This window comes from Barbatula barbatula (genome assembly GCF_947034865.1).
Source record: "Barbatula barbatula genome assembly, chromosome: 12".
NCBI classification, from domain to species: Eukaryota; Metazoa; Chordata; class Actinopteri; order Cypriniformes; family Nemacheilidae; genus Barbatula; species Barbatula barbatula.
This window is the reverse complement of record NC_136775.1, coordinates 11,491,006-11,506,895: the sequence shown is the minus strand read 5'-3', so window position 1 is coordinate 11,506,895 and position 15,890 is coordinate 11,491,006. Positions and strand designations below refer to the sequence as shown.

General features: G+C 39.9%; 1 protein-coding gene and 1 long non-coding RNA gene across 4 annotated transcripts in view; one reads left to right on the top strand and one right to left on the bottom strand.

Moving 5' to 3' along the window:
- The first annotated feature begins 453 nt into the window (after window positions 1-453).
- Window positions 454-8,765, top strand: LOC306901650. The gene is made up of 5 exons (XR_013787387.1): window positions 454-763; window positions 938-976; window positions 6,251-6,325; window positions 6,975-7,050; window positions 7,183-8,765. It is a non-coding gene; the product is annotated as an uncharacterized lncRNA (long non-coding RNA).
- The window catches only part of cadm4 (cell adhesion molecule 4), a 95,042-nt gene continuing 82,374 nt past the window's right edge, over window positions 3,223-15,890 (bottom strand). The window contains exons 6-9 of one of the 3 annotated variants that reach the window (XM_079469576.1): window positions 13,944-14,116; window positions 10,454-10,531; window positions 7,279-7,407; window positions 3,224-4,888 (exon numbers count right to left, since the gene is read on the bottom strand). In XM_079469576.1, the coding sequence (XP_079325702.1) occupies window positions 4,779-4,888; window positions 7,279-7,407; window positions 10,454-10,531; window positions 13,944-14,116 (490 nt within the window). In that variant the 3' untranslated portion in view covers window positions 3,224-4,778. Of the gene's footprint in view, window positions 4,889-7,278; window positions 7,408-10,453; window positions 10,532-13,943; window positions 14,117-15,890 lie in introns of all 3 variants that reach the window. The other 2 variants (XM_079469577.1, XM_079469578.1) reach the window with 2 other exon arrangements.

Below are 15,890 nucleotides of genomic sequence, written 5' to 3'. Positions count from 1 at the left end.
GCAGTAAATGTGTTCAAAAGTCGAAATTAAATCTGTGTGTAACTTTAAAGGCAGAATAGATCATTTGGAAAATGCTAACGTGTGCCTGCTAGCAGTGCAATCATATGATCCCACCCTCAACAATAGGCAGCTCACCATGTATCTGGTGCTCCTGCTCACCCTCGTCGCACACCTTCAATACCGACTTAAGAACAGGTGGGTCTAGAAGTGACATATGCAACACTGTTGCCGTGAATTAACTGAGCTATTTTTATTCTTGCATATAGCAAAATTAAATAACCTAAAGACATATTTGTGCTGACTACAAAATCAGAGTATTAAATTTCGCTGACTCCGCCTACCAGTAAAATTCAGATAGTGCTGGAGTTTCTTAGATATGAAGGCTTAGTGACTCATATGGGTTTTGTGCTGGCTTATCGCTGCCTTTGGCCAGTTCATCCTTTCAAGCTCCCCTGACACCCGGAGAGCTGCTCAGAAAGAAGGCACAGCAGGACCTAAACTGGACAAACAGTCTGAAGCAAAGGATATGCTGTCAAACGGCCTTACCCACAGGATTGCTCTGAAATCAGGGAGTTCTTGCTGTACAGTGAAATTCCTGGTGGAGAACACTTCGCTCATGCTGAGATCTACAGAAACCAATGGGAAGGTCTTTGCCCTAGACATTGTTCTCAATTAATTCTTTTTAGACAATTTTTAGGCATCACCGTGTTTTTTACACCTCTCTTGGTCATGTTCTGTTCTCATGTGTCTGTTGCAATTTCACGTAAGTGCTACATACTCTAAAAAAAGCTCAGTCTCACTCTTTGTTTTTTTTTTCAATTTCCCTAATGCTTTGCTTGCCCCTCCATATCACCCATGCTTTGTACCTCTTCGCTCCAAATGCCACTGGATTAAAATGATCTTCTATTATGGATTCCATACTTTGGAATATCTATAGCATTGTGCCTCCTCTCCTCCTCACAGCGACTCACAGCAGGTAGGCAATGAGTTCTGCTTGTTATCTGTGCCCACCTGACCACCTCCTTCACCTCCATGTGAAGTCTGTGATATGCATTCTATTCAGTAAAAGATTTTTGTTCTTCTGGTCCAACTTCTCAAGGCAAAGTATCCCCAGGGGTGTATTGTCATGAGATTTGAAGAGGGCACTTAAACAGCTATTATCTGTAGAGTACACTTATAGAACAGAAACACTGCACATTAGATTTCTTTAATATCTAATTCTTTTCTGAAATGAGATTAAGTGGAGACTTTGCTTACGTATAACTTGGGTTATCGATTTTTAAAATAATATATACAATACAAATCTTACTGCACATCTATAATTGTCATCTTTGTCTTTTTTTATTTCCTAAATGAAACATAAACAGCAGACGTTAAGCAACAAAACCTGTCATCTGGGCTTTCAAGTTATACAGTATGTAAGATGCCAGGGTTTCTGCAGTCTATTTGCATTATAAACAATGTTAAACTTGTTGTAATTCCTGTCATGTTGCAAAACCCTCGTATTGTTGCCATCTCTAATATCAGTGATCCTCCAGTATTAACGGTCAAAGTAAACAATTCAGAAATGGGATCCTCAGGACCATGTACCCACCAGTCCCAGAGGACCGTTATATGAATTAGTCAATAATTAAATATAATACATTAAAATGTATCACATCAGTGTTTAAAACCACTGTACTGTAAGCTTTTGGGTTGATCTAATGTTTAATTAAAAGCACTATAATAGCATATCAAGTGGGAAAGACTGTATGAATACATTGCGAATAATGAACCACTCAATAACTCCCAGAGAAAACAGGATTCCATAGCGGTTTTGATTAAATGCACACTTCTTACGTGGAGCCTGAATGAAAGCCCCGTTTCACACTAATTGGATTATTCTTTTTGCTCACTTGTGTCTGCGCCGGTGTGAGAAACGGCTCCTTTTGTATCTGTATATTTGTGTTGCTCTCCTCCTTGATTCTTCTCCTCCCCTTGCGCCGTCTCGCGCTCTCAGTTCCAAACCACCCATTATCAATCTGTTTCAAGCATGAAATCCTCAATCTAACGTCCCGGTTTATTTTTTTAACACTCCACCGGCCGAACTCTGAGGCTGTAATTTGTCTTTTTTGTTAATTTCTTGATTGCCATCTTTCTCTTGGTGAAAATATGAGCTTGTACTCTTTCTCATTGCATTGTGCGCTAACCTCAAAACTGGGGTGAAGTATTGAGTGAAAACACGCTGTCAAAAGGAAAAAACAAGTAAAACCTTTCTGTGACTGAAAGCACATTCAATTGTTCATTTCGCTCGAGAGCCTTTAGCTTGTTGCCAATATGACAATTTTCCATCACCGGAGCAGCTTCAGTCAATTCATCACACCTGCTCTAATCCACATCTCCTTGAATGGGGTCATTACCAGAAGCACGAAAGCTTCAAATCCTTCATACAGAGAATACAATGATCTTTGTCCTTGCCTGGATAAAGCTAAAGGAAACTCTGATGTTGTATTTGAGCAACAAACCGTGGATCTGCCGTGACTTACGTCAGCCAAATTTGGCTGGGTCCTATAAACTAAATTGATGATAACTTCAGATGTCTATGCTGTCACTTTTCATTTAAATTCTCCATTTGTTTGCTTGAGAAGGAGGGCGGAAGCCATCTTCTGCCTGTCCATATCTATTTGATCTATTTGATTGTGTTTGGCAAAGCAGTTATACAAATATTTCGAGCGAATGTCCTTCTATATCCAAGAAGGCCATGCAATAGCTCAAAGCAAGCAGAACAGCAGGGAATGCAGTGTGCGCTTTGATTGTCATGTGACACTTACTGTTTATGACTGGCTTCTGCAGTGCCTCTCCATCAATAAAGGACAAACACATTGATCTCTCATCCTCCCTTCTGCTTTCAAATCTAGATGCACCCGCCCCCCCTCAGCGCTCAGCAAGTGACTTTCGACACAATTGTATATTGATTGCTCTGGAATAATGGAGGCTTCATATTTTAATACACCTAGTTTGTCTTTCACTGTCTGTCTTCTCCTGCATCCACATGATCCATCATCTCAGTCACTGGGTTTTCCATCTTTATTCATTTTATTATTCTGTCGCTGCTTCAGCTAATTTAAATATCCTCCCTACTTTTTGTTGCCACCTGTACAACTGTATCAATGTGTCTTTTTACAAAACATTACAGGAAGTCAGTAAGGTTGAGAAAAGTCAGACATTCACATGAGATTATTTTAAGTGTTTTTATTTTGTCGTGCTCTGTATCTTTCCCCTATAAAGATGTACAGTTAGCTATATCAACAGCGACGCAAAGACTATAAAATAAACAGGAAGTGAAAGACAAAGAGGTGACGGACAAATTCTAAGAAAGACACGAAGAGGATAGAAAGGTCTAGAAAGATGAAAGAGAGGAGAGAGAAAAGTGGGCACACAGCTGTTTCTACTGGTCAAACTGAAGCATGGAAAGTATACAATTTATAACATTTACAATTATAATAACAGTAAGAATAATAATAACAATAACAACGATCATAATAGTCCAAATAATAATGAATAAAAACAATTAAGACCTCAGATATCTCTTTAAGACAAACAAAATATATATTTTTTGTAATTTTCTTAGTTTCTTTTTAAAGATGACGTAACAGTAGTTTGTTCAGTTTTGCACCTCTAAGCTAATATTCTGTGTTAGTACGATAGCATCGCTCTGTAATGCGCGCAAAAGAAAGTATTTTTTTTGTACTGATTTCTTAAAAGAGAAATGTAACTTTGTAGACTTTGTGTTTCATACAAATAATGAGTTCTGAGATATGTTTCATCGTGTAAGTGTTTTGTGTGGTAGCAATCAAAAATTGTTTCATTACTGGAACGTTCTCTTCCAACCCCTTCTTGTTTTTTCTAATGCAAGGCAAGCTTCGTCATTCACTTTGACGCTTCGCCATAATTAAGCCCCTTTTTACAGTTTCAGTTCGAGCCGTTCAGTTCATTCCACTCATAAAAGAGAACACGTCTAATGCCTTAATTATTAACAAACAAAAGTGGAGAGATAGAGGACGGAGAGGAGGAAAAATCCAAGAGGAGGAAACGGAGAATCGCAGAGAGAGAGGATGAAAATGAGGGACCGTCTTTCGGCACGAACACTAAATCTTCAGGAAGCGATTATGTGAGGTGAGTTTTGGCCAACATGAGCAGATAATGGAGTCGCCGCATGAAACACGGTGATAGCACGGTATGAAAAGTTTATGAGGGGCGTCTCTGAGCTCTCAGCGCTGGTACTGGTGTATTTTCTACTAGTTCAGTAGGCTATCTGAAGCCCAAATGCTTCGGCAATGCACGGTATTTCAATTTGCTCACGTTGGGACATTCAATAGCTCATAAACCCTTGCGGCTTCCTGCAGCGATGCTGTCCCGGCCCGTTATGGATCAGCCCATTTCGAATAGACACTTTTCTCTCCCGGCCCTATAATTACAGCTAGTTGTCTCAATCTTACACACAACTGTATGTGAGAGATGAGATGGTCTTTGTGGTTCCTCGCATCTCTTTCTATCATAATAATTATCCTGCTATCTTGGCTTTACTCCTTCTCTCTCTCTTTTACTTGTTCTCTTTTTCCGGCCTCTTCCATTAAAGTCTCCTTCCTCTCCGTCCCACTCCATCTTCATATGGCACGATTGTGATGCTTCCCTCCGTTTGTCATGGTGTTGGTGTGTCTGTTTGGGAACGTTGTGTGTGGTTGTGTTGTGCAGTCTGTTGTGGTCCAGTGTTTCTGAAGGGATCCACTAGGGCGGTGCTACAGTAGGTATTCCTTCTTGCCCTGGCTGGCATCGTTGCCGTTGAGGAACGCCTCCTGCACCTCGCCATGTTCATCCAACCCACTGGCCTCATGAGTCAAATATGAACCTAGAAGATAAAGAGACAGATATTGTAACATTTCTTTATATTTTATAGCTTAGATTTCCTGTCTGAAAGAGACAGGGCGGTAACCATTGACTTCTATTGTATGGACACAAAACCAATGCAAGGCAATAGGTACTGACGCTGTTCGGTTACCAACATTCTTTAAAATATCTTCTTTTGTGTTCTGCAGAAGAAAGAAAGTCATACAGGTTTAAAATGACAATGAGGTCTGTAAATGATGGCAGAATTATCATTTTCGGGCGAACTATCCCTTTAGCTCATGAATTCACATTTTTATTGTTCATTGTATACTACAATATTTTATATCCAACAGTTTTTTTATTTAACGTATATCAGTTTTATGCAAAATAGTCATATTTATGGTTTGTCTTGCATCTTCTGCTATACCGAAGAGTACGCATTTGTCTTTCCTTCAGTCTGTCTGCTGAAAACTAATTGGCCTCTGGGGGATTGATGAGGCCGTGTTGAATACCTCACATACACATCTAAATCTTCATTACCTGTGTGGCATATATCTGCCAAACAGGAAAACAGCGTGGGCTTCTTCTGCAGGACCAGCAAAAGTCTTCTACTGTAACTTGGAACCTTACGCACTTCAACTTTTAATTCATTACAAAATTAATTGAAGGTATAATCGTCCCTAAAATTGAACCGCATAGTCAGCAACCCAGTACAATATAACCTTTTATTCCCATCATTATATGAGCCAACAGTTTTGTCTTTGTGGCACTGGGACAAATAACTCTAATAACCATGGTACCGGCACAACAGTGTTTAATTAAAAAATCGATCTTATGTACGTGAGGTTTTATTTCTAAGTGTAAAGCAGAGGCTGATCGGGTCATTACAAAACCTGTGGTGTCACAGGCCATGTGCGTCCAGGACAATGCTTCAGGGGTTTTAATGTCCCACTTCCTCATCCCCTATACGAAGCTTCCGATTAATCACTTCCATTCTGCATTGCCAGCCAGCTCAAGGTTAGACAGAATCAACCCTAATGCTCTCAGTCTCTGCGCTGATGGATGAAGTAAATGCTTCTGACATTGATTGGCAGGTGGGCTCTGGTCCCTCCCTTCCCCGGCCTCTGCCCCCAATTTGTAGGTGCTGTGATCTTTATTGGAAATGGTGACATACTGAGATGACCAGAAGTTCTTAAAGCAGCGCAGGGATGAGGTAATTAAGTTTTCTTTAGAGATGCGGCGCGACACGGTTGGCGAATGAAGGCAATTAAACATAAGGGCTATGCCTACGTTTCCCTGGGCTAGATCGCTATATAACAGTTCTGTCACAGCCTCTCCTCTCACCCTAACACATGCGCTCTTTTTATGTGTGCTTTGCCCTCAGGAATACAAGATGTCTCTACACCAACTATTCTTTCCTGCCGGGTCTTCACTCATCCATCATTCTCTTGCGGCAGAGGTGGGATGTATATTCCAATATGATCAGAAATTTTACATCACGGTGTAAATCATTTGAAATATAAACAAATGTTGGGTATTTTCAAATCCAGCACTTGGATCAAAAAGGGACGAACCCAATAACTGGGTTATAAATTAAACAAGGCTGTGTTGTTTTAACCCCAAAATGCTAGATTCAAATATAACAATAAACTCAACAGTTGTGAATTATAGTTTATGATTATAATTAAAATTAAGTTTCTTTTTAGATAAGCCAGATAATTAAATGCTTTACAAATGAATAATAGCTCACTTGATCGCTTCAGATTATTCATTCTTTGTTTTTAAAAATTGATGGTTACAAACCAATAGATACGATTATTCATAACAGAGGAATGAAGTCTTGGATCCATGCAACAGTCAACATTTAACAATGAAAGATTCAACACTGAAAAATAAACAATATAAAACAAACAGTTCAGACTCTGAATTCGTACTGGAGTACAAACAGTTAAGGGCTAAACGGTATGTAAAATAGCTGATGTGCGCACACCTTCAAAATCAAAATTCTATGATATAACTGTGGAAAGTTTAAACCTCTTGATCCATTTTAGATTTGTTTGGAGCATGAACAGTTAAAAATTAACATATCAATGTGCAAATTATCCCAGCATGATGCGAGCATGTTCCAATCAGCATCTACTGTGCTTCGATAGAAGCAGAAATCTGACCTCTTGCACAAAAGAGGTAAGACAGCTTACAATGTCTAAAAATTGGTAAAGAAGAAAAAGTTTTTTTTTTACATTTTTATATTACATTCCCATACACCCCTGTGCTTTTTTTCATTTCCTTTAATATTTGCCATCTCTCTCTTTGTAGGCTATAATTATATATTTATTTGTGCTTTTCTGACCATGGAGAGCAAGGTGTCAGTGTGTCACGTGCGGTTAAGTGCGTGTGGACAGAGGAGGTCACCTTTCTGTCGGACGGAGCACCAGATGGTGACGATGAGCACGCAGATAATAGTAAAGACCAGCAGAGCCAGGATGCCCCCTATCACTGCATACGGAACTGCACTGTGGGTCTCCACCACTGCCCCGGGGTCTAAATCACACAAATAAAGAACAGAACTTCAGCTTTTGAATTATAACGACAACGAGAACATGGGAAAACATTATGGAAAATGCATTTAACATAACGCTTCATTATCTGAACATAGTGAATAATAGGGAAAGATTGCTGATGGTGGATGGGTGGAAGAAGAAGTGTGTGAGTGTGTGTGCGTTTTGATATGTATTTAATATTCAGTCACATTTTTGACGGATAGGAAACCATGAGATGCAAATAGAGGCTGACTCAGAACCATCAACATATAAGCCTACAACACACTTAAATATTGAACAACCTGTTTGCACACACAGTAGTGGGTAGAGAACAAGACAAGGATACATGATGAATGGAAGTGGTAGACAGACATTAAAGACGGACAAACGAGGAAAGCATTGCTTGTAGCAAAATAGTCAACAACAGTGACAAGAAATGGTTCCATAAGGTTCTGAAAAAGCAACCACATATATTTGTAATAGTTGTCTTTTAACACAACAATGTTTAACACAACAATTAAACAAAAAAAACACTTTAAGAAAGAGTGGGAGGTCTGGAGAAAGCGAGGCTTCATTAGGAGACCATGAAAAATTAACAGCGCTCCCTGTCTCGCAGAAACTTCTCAGGGAGCCAGTCACCCAGCACCAGCAAGTGACATTAAAGCAAGAACACTGCCTTTGTGTCTGAAGTGCACTGCTTCTCCGCCTGTTATTGTCTTTCTCTCTCCATCTGTTCAAGAAAACATTGCTTTCATCCTTTCAGCTCTCACTGGCTGGCAAAGAGAGCAAAAATGCGAAGAACAGCAACTTAGGAATTAGATGGAAAATTGCACAGATTGAAGAAAGAGAGAGATTGACCATAAGGAAGGTACTGAGAGAGAAGGCCATAAAGGAAAAGAGAGCATAGGTGATAGATTCTGTGACTCTTCACTGTGACGTGCATGAAATGAAAATGTTTGAACGGATGTGATATAATCTTCTGCAGGTCAAATGGACAGAATAAGACTTTTCACACAGTTCTTAACTCTAGGTTATGATCTCTTCTTATGATCACTCTCTTTTGCACCCAACACTGAACACCAATGGCAAAAGTACCAGTGTGAAATCTTTCTTTGAATGAAGGTTTATTGCTGAGAGATTGCTCATTCATGGCTCTTAAAGTGCCCAGTTATGTTTCGTTTAAGTATCAACTTCAGATTGTTCTGAGAAGCAGAAGACTTGAAGTCACTATTAGCTTTCTCAATAGTTCATTGCTGTCTGTGAAAAAAGATGATTTACATTTTTTTCTGGAATGTCAAAATACTACAATCGTTAGCAACAGCTGACCAATCATAAAATAAACAGTCAAAGAACATTTTCACAGCTGTGTTTAGTTTTATTGCGAGTAAAATGAGATATTGAACAGCAATGTTTTTTTAGGTTCAACCTTTTTAAAAAAAGAGAGTTTTTATTGCAATTTTAGTTTTTTTGCAGGTTTCAGGAGATAGAAAAAAATTCACGGATGGAAAAGTAGATATTAAAACAAGTTGTGAGCTTTTCTCATTTGACCTCATAAATATGCAAATAATTACATTAACCCAGAGTTCACAAATATACAAATCTTGATATGTAATTATCCAGGACACATTTCTAATGCTGGAAAGTATGATCAGTGAAACGACACTTCAAATGCGATAAGACCAAATGTGTGAGCGTTGTGCAGTGTTGCACAACACTTCGCTTAGCCAGTGTGCTAAAGCTATGGAGAAAAGTAAAGACTGTCTGGAGCTCTGTGGGGTGGGCGGTTCAAGGGCTCTCTGCTGACACGACCCCACTTCACACAACATTATAAATGTAAGGGCCGCGCTTTCTTTCCCCTTTTAGAAAACGTCTCTTCTGTTCATAGACTCTGAAATGCTAACAAGAAACAGGGAACAGCAGCTTTGCAGATACTCCAGAGAGCAGCGCTGGTGCTTCAGATGACAAGGACACTTAGAAGACAATAGAAGTGTGTGCACATGCATCTTAAGGAACAATAATAAACACATAAACACATGAAAATAACAATGAGACGAAAACATATGGAAGAAAGCTGATTTGAAGGTAAGCATTCAGAGCAGTCAGCAAAGGAATTCACTTGTGTTTAGTCAGAATAAGTTGGAAAACAAGATTTGCAATTCCTTAAGGTAATATCAGTGTTTGTGAGGCAGCAAAAGAGTAGTGTTAACATTTAAGTTAAAATAAAAGAGCGTTGGAAGGCAGTAGATGCAAATAGATGTTGAGAACATTGACAGTAATATGCATATAATATGAATATAAAGGTAGCTTCTGCTTTCAGTGTTCAGGTCAAAGACAGCTACTGAAACATCAATCATGATTCAGAATACATGCAAGTATTACAAGAACATAATCAGTCTTGTTTTATTTTAAACATTGAACAATCAACACAAGCCAATGAGAGATATTGAATTGTAAAAAATAAATCGTGGAGAAAAACATGAAAAAGCATAAAAGTAACATTAGCAAAAACATTCTTATTTCTAAGACAGAAGGAATGGGAAAGAAATGTTTTTGGTGCAAGAAAATATCAGTTGAAGGGACAGTTCACATAAAAATAAATACTCTGTCAACATCTACTCACCCTCGAGCTGTTCCAAATCTGTATAAATGTCTTTGTTTAGGACGAACACAGAGAAATATATTTGGAAGATTGCATGTTACCAAACAGTTCTTGGCCACCATTGACTACTAGGCCTATCTGCATAAACATTACAATGGTAGTCAAAAGTGCCCTAGAACTTTTTGCTTTCCTACATTTCCAAAATATCTTATTTTGTGTTCAACAGAACAAATAAATGTATGAAGCAATTATCCTAATATGTTTGGTTACAAGCATTCTTTCAAATATCTTTCTCTGTGTTCATTAGAACAAAGAACCTTAAACAGATTTGGAACAACTTTGAGTAAATTACAGAATTTTCATTTTGGGGTGAATTGTTCCTTTAAGAAAGTAAGCTCAAGGGATGGGATGAAGATCAGAGGAGGAGAGGTGATGGAGGAAGGGTTACCTTTATATTCCTCTGAAAACCTGAAGGATGGAGGGGTGGGATGGACAATGGTGGGATGAGAGGTGGGTGAGACAGACACTACAAGGGAATGGCAGTGACACAGGGTTATTTACAAACTACTGCAACTAAATTAGAGCTCATGCAGTGAAAAACACATTAAAAATGAGACATGGTAGTCTTTGTATGTGTGTGTGTGTGAGAGAGAGAGAAAGGGTAGGTTGGGGTCAAGGGTCTCTGTGTGGGTTACATTTGCAGCCAGCAGGGTGCAGCAACTTCCTGTGACGCCCCTCAATTCCTCACCGCTGAAAAATACTGCAGTTACGATGCACCCGGGGTTCTGTTCTCTCTCTCACTGTAATCTTCAATCCCTCCGTCCCCAAGATCATCAATCTTTCTGCTGTGCTCACCATCCTCCACACCTCTAATATAAGCACCAGCCTCATCACTCTTTCTCGCTCCATCTTGTTCCTCTCAGAGGCTCACAGCTACTCTTTCTTCCATCTGCATATGAGTCTATCACCTTTATATATAAGCCAGAGCAATAACTCTTTTTTTCAGTGGGTATGTGTGTGGCCTTCAGATGGATGAACAGAATGAGTACCAGGCCAATCGATAACCGGGCACCCATCAATATCTTGAGACCAACACTACATGTTCAGAAGGAGGAGAGAAGATAATCATCTCTCTTCCTCTCTTCTCATGGGTGTCACTCTTGTAAGTGCGTACGAACACATTTGTGTGTAAAACCAGTGCAGAAATTAAGAAAAAATTATATATAATTTAGTTTATTCTAAATTTAAAATAAACAACTGAAACCATTTGTGTGCCAAAGTCACAGCCTCCCGAAACAGCCAGGATCTTTAATCATTTACATTCTTTTATTATATCCCATCCGCTGTTTTCCGTTCATCTCTTTTCAGCTCTCACTTTTTATTTATGGCATTTCTTACATTTTCTAGCACTTCTCCCATAACTGCCATTGAAAAAGGCGTTTCTTCCTTCCTGCTTCCCGTGCATCATTACGGCTCAGTCTGAAACCTTATAAACATTTCATCACACAGATGTCAGAGATGTTGTTCCCTGAGTTTTGGGGACTTAGGGTTTTGAGCCGACATTATACAACCAAAGTATATCTTCATAATCTTTGTTCTAGCGCCTTATAGGAGTCCATAAGGTCCATTTAAATCTCTCACCTATTACCTCTCTGCTCAAAGGCCGCGTCCCTTTCGTCGACTCGGCACCACTTTATATTCATATCATGACATCCAAAAAAGACATCTTCAAATTACCCTTCCTTTTCTCGCTCACATTTTCCATTTTCAGCCCTTTTACCGAGTTTCACTTCATTAATTAATCGCCTGTGTTGTTTCTCCCAATTAGAGCTCCAGCTCATTACTGTCTGCATCTCTCCAGCGAGCAACGCTGCCTCCATCTCTCCCTCCATCATGCTTTCCTCTCCATTCATTTCAATTTCGGCGGCTCTCTGAGGCAGTTCGATCGTAATGGCTTTTATTGGCAGCGAGGTCAATCATGGCAAAGTGCTGCTTCTGTTCTACATAAGCACGTCTCCGGGGGGTTTCAAGGTCTGACTCTATGACCACTAAAAAGGCTGCATACGTCAAGGTGAGCACACACACACAGAACTTGAAAACTATACTTGTAAAGACCTCTCGGAGACATAATGGTTTTCATTGTTGCCTGCATGGTCTTTCCAATGGGAGTTTTGTATGCTATTAAACGTGAGCAACCATCCCAACCACATAAAAACAACAAATATAGATGCAACTAGATGGAAACGGAAAGGTGTAAAATCTCCTCCAACTCTGTCCTTTGCTTTTCCCAAAGGGCCAATTCAATGGTTTTGGGGCTCTAGGCAAAGACAGGACCGGGCGCTCTTCATATCAAATTATTTACTTGGCTGTCTCCTGAGCTTTCTCTACCGCTGTCTAGCTCGCTGCTGTTTATGTCCTTTGAGACTGAATAGTTCTATTAGGGCCTAATTAAAATGATTGCATGTGCTGATTTTACAAGTACATTGTTTGTCTCAAGAGGGCTAAAGGTATTATTTATTGTATAATTTAATACAAGTATTGTGCGACATTGTATAAAGAGTATTTTTTTCTCAAAAATTTAAATGAATGTACTTGCCCTCTAGTTGTTAAAATTTTTGATAGTTCTGAGGCCCCATTGACTACCATAGTAGTAAAGAAAGCAATATGGTCGTGAGTTGTGCTCTAGAACTGTTTGGCTTCCCGCATTCTTCAAAATATCTTTTATTGTGTGTTCAACAGAATTTTATAGAGGTTTGAAACAACTTGAGGATGAAAAGAGGACCTTTTTGGGTGAACTATTCCTTTTAAATAGTTTGTTTGATCCTCAGCATGTATCATGTTGAAAACTGCGCTGTTCACTAATATAGGGTTATAGACCAGCTGAAGGCGTTTGTATTCGTTTTCATCACTCTTGCTATCTTTCTCTCTCTAACCATCTCTCTCAACTTTCTAAACAACACTCTGTTCAAAACACGCACTCGCTTTCCCAAAGTGGCTATTTGCTTCTCATTTTGCACTTCGTGGTCACTTCAGACAGACAATAAATCTGTGGGGAAAAATGTTTGTCAGTGTGAAACGGTGAGATATTGAGATCAGCCCTCCTCCACCCTCTGCTTCATTGAGCTGTCACAAAGATCGCTGATTCACCCTCAATCAGCCACTTCACCACACCGAACACAAGACCTCCAGCAGGTGATGCGTGCATAGGCTAAAACTGAGAATGAATGCCTCAGCTGGCCTAAGTCTGGTCTGTTTGCTTGTTTTAGAGGGATTGAGCACTAGCTAGCAAAATACCCATCTGGCCAGCGAACCATTACAGGGTTGATGTGAAATTCACAGACGAACACAAAGAAAGGCCTGTTTTGTGTTCGAGAGAGAGAGAGAGAGAGAGAAGAAAAAACAAAGCAAGGAATATATAAAGAAAGGGGCATTCTGTGAAGTGCGGAGGAGTTTCAAAGCTAAGAGGCTCACCTACACAGATCTGTTGAAGACAAAGAGCAGAAGAGAGAGGGATCGAGGGATGGAGACTGGATGAAAGATGACATTCCCACCCACCGGCTCTCTCTGAGCTCTCTCATTAACAAGCGTGTTTGATGGCTGTCACCACCATGTGAAAAAAAAAGACGAGAAAAAAGAAAGAGAAAGGCGGGAAACCTCTGGGGATCTAATTTCTTACACTCTTTCAAAATAGATCACACCTCAAGCGGGTCCACAGTGACCAAATGTGCTGTACCCTGCACGGCCACAGGGGGGCAAACATAGGCGAGAGGGGGAGGACGGAAGAAGCACAGGACGCATGATAAATGCGGGATTGTTCCGTTATATTAAACAGCTTTGAAACCGAGATTCCATTTGAAGGCTAGTGATACAGGCATGGAGGGTGGACTGTTATGAATAATTTAGAAAGGGCAAAATGAATGTGCTTTTTTTTCCCTTACCATACACCAGCAGTGTGTAGTGGTCAGCTGCACGACCGTAATTATTATGCGCCTGACAGAGGTAGGTGCCGTTGTGTGATTGGCTGAGGCGAGACATATGGAGGATGTTGCCGGTTTTCTCCGCCCTCTCGGGAAGAGTGTCATTTACCCGTGTCCACTGGATGTCACGGGGTCTAGAAGAGAAGACAAATGTGATTTGAAAACAGAAGAAGCTTGAAATGCTGTTTCATTTGCATCCTGAAGTACTGAAAAATAAACGGTGGTTCCAAATAATGAAGCAATTGGAACCAAAGATGGAAATAAAACAGTTAAGCGTGAAAAGAGCTTGAATGAAGGAGAGCGATGAAGAAAGGAAAGGACATAAAGGAAAGAAAATGGGAAAAACCCTTCTCCAAATAATAAGATTGAAAAATGTAAATAGAACACAGGTAAGATAAAAATGTCTTAATAAGATATAAAAAAAGGAGAGGAGAGAAAAATCCAAGCGGTTCAAGCAGATAACATCAGACAGACAGAGACAAGCATGAAAGGAGGAGATTACCAAACACACGCACACACAAGCAGCTGTGAGGTGATCCGTAGTGGCGGGAGATACACAGAAGCTGTAGGGCAAAAGCCTTAGGCTTCTGTTCTGAGCCACGCGAAACGTCTCATCTTTCATCCACGCTGACTGGAACACAATCCCTCCATCATCACCCACCGTAATCCCACCGGGCACTTTTAATTACAGCCTTCACAGGACCCAGAACCACACACGCTGTCACATACACGCCCCCACACACGTGACCACAAACAGCGAGGATAAGCCCGCCAAAGCACTGCGGGATAATAAACCCACCCCTTCAACAAAAGCAGACAGTGTTTAATTGGTGATTAATGTCGGACGAACAGGATCGTAATGGCTTCATAACAAAGCAGCACGAAGTGCTGTACCATGAGTTCAGCTACCATAGAGAAGCATCTGGACTCATCCCTCATCCTGCTATCACGGCACTCGTTTATCTCCACCCATTCAGAGACGCACGCTCCCTGTGGGTGGGCGGTCTATTCTCATTTCTCATCACTGCATCCCGTAATCGTCAAACGTGTCCCTACAATTAAACATTTACATGTTTCACGCGCTCTGTTCTCTCCCGGACCCCTGATCACATAAATCAGTCTGGTCATGGTCATTGTTCGCAATGAGACCCATTTGTGTTACTCATATGCATATGAGAACAACTATCTTAAACAATGAACCGCACACAGCTGATTTTACTATGTTAATGTAGACATTTTTCTTAACGTAACAACAAACATCATTAACATGTATTGAGTCTCTCGTCATGATGATCTATTGGCACCAATACACTAAGAATGCATATTTACAACATGAATTAAGGGGATAGTTTACCCCAAAATGAAAATTCGGTCATCACTTACTTACCCCTCTTGTTATTTCAAACCTGTTTGACTTTCTTCTGCAGAATACAAAAGATATTTTATAGAATGTTGATAACCAAATAAGAGCGGTACCCATTGACTTACATTGGTTTTGGTTTGTGTCCAAACAATAGAAGTGAATGGATACCACCATTGTTCAATTACCAACATCTTCTTTGTTTTCTGCGGAAGAAAGAAAGCCATGCAGGTTTGAAATGTAAAAAAGGGTGAATAAATGACAGAATTTTGTACTATCCCTTTAATTCAGCATGAGACGGCACATCCTTTACATTTGAACTCAACTCTGATAGAAAGGTTGAATGAAGAATTATGATCTTGTCAACTAGAAAAGAAACCAGTTTTATATTAACAGTTATGAATTTGGCTGACGCTTTAATCCAAAGCGACACACGGGCGCATTCAAAGTATACATCTTTCATCAGCATACGTGTTCTTGTGAAAATAAACCCACGACCTTGCTAACGCAATGCACTAGCAACTGCCAAATTCTTCGGAGTGATTTTT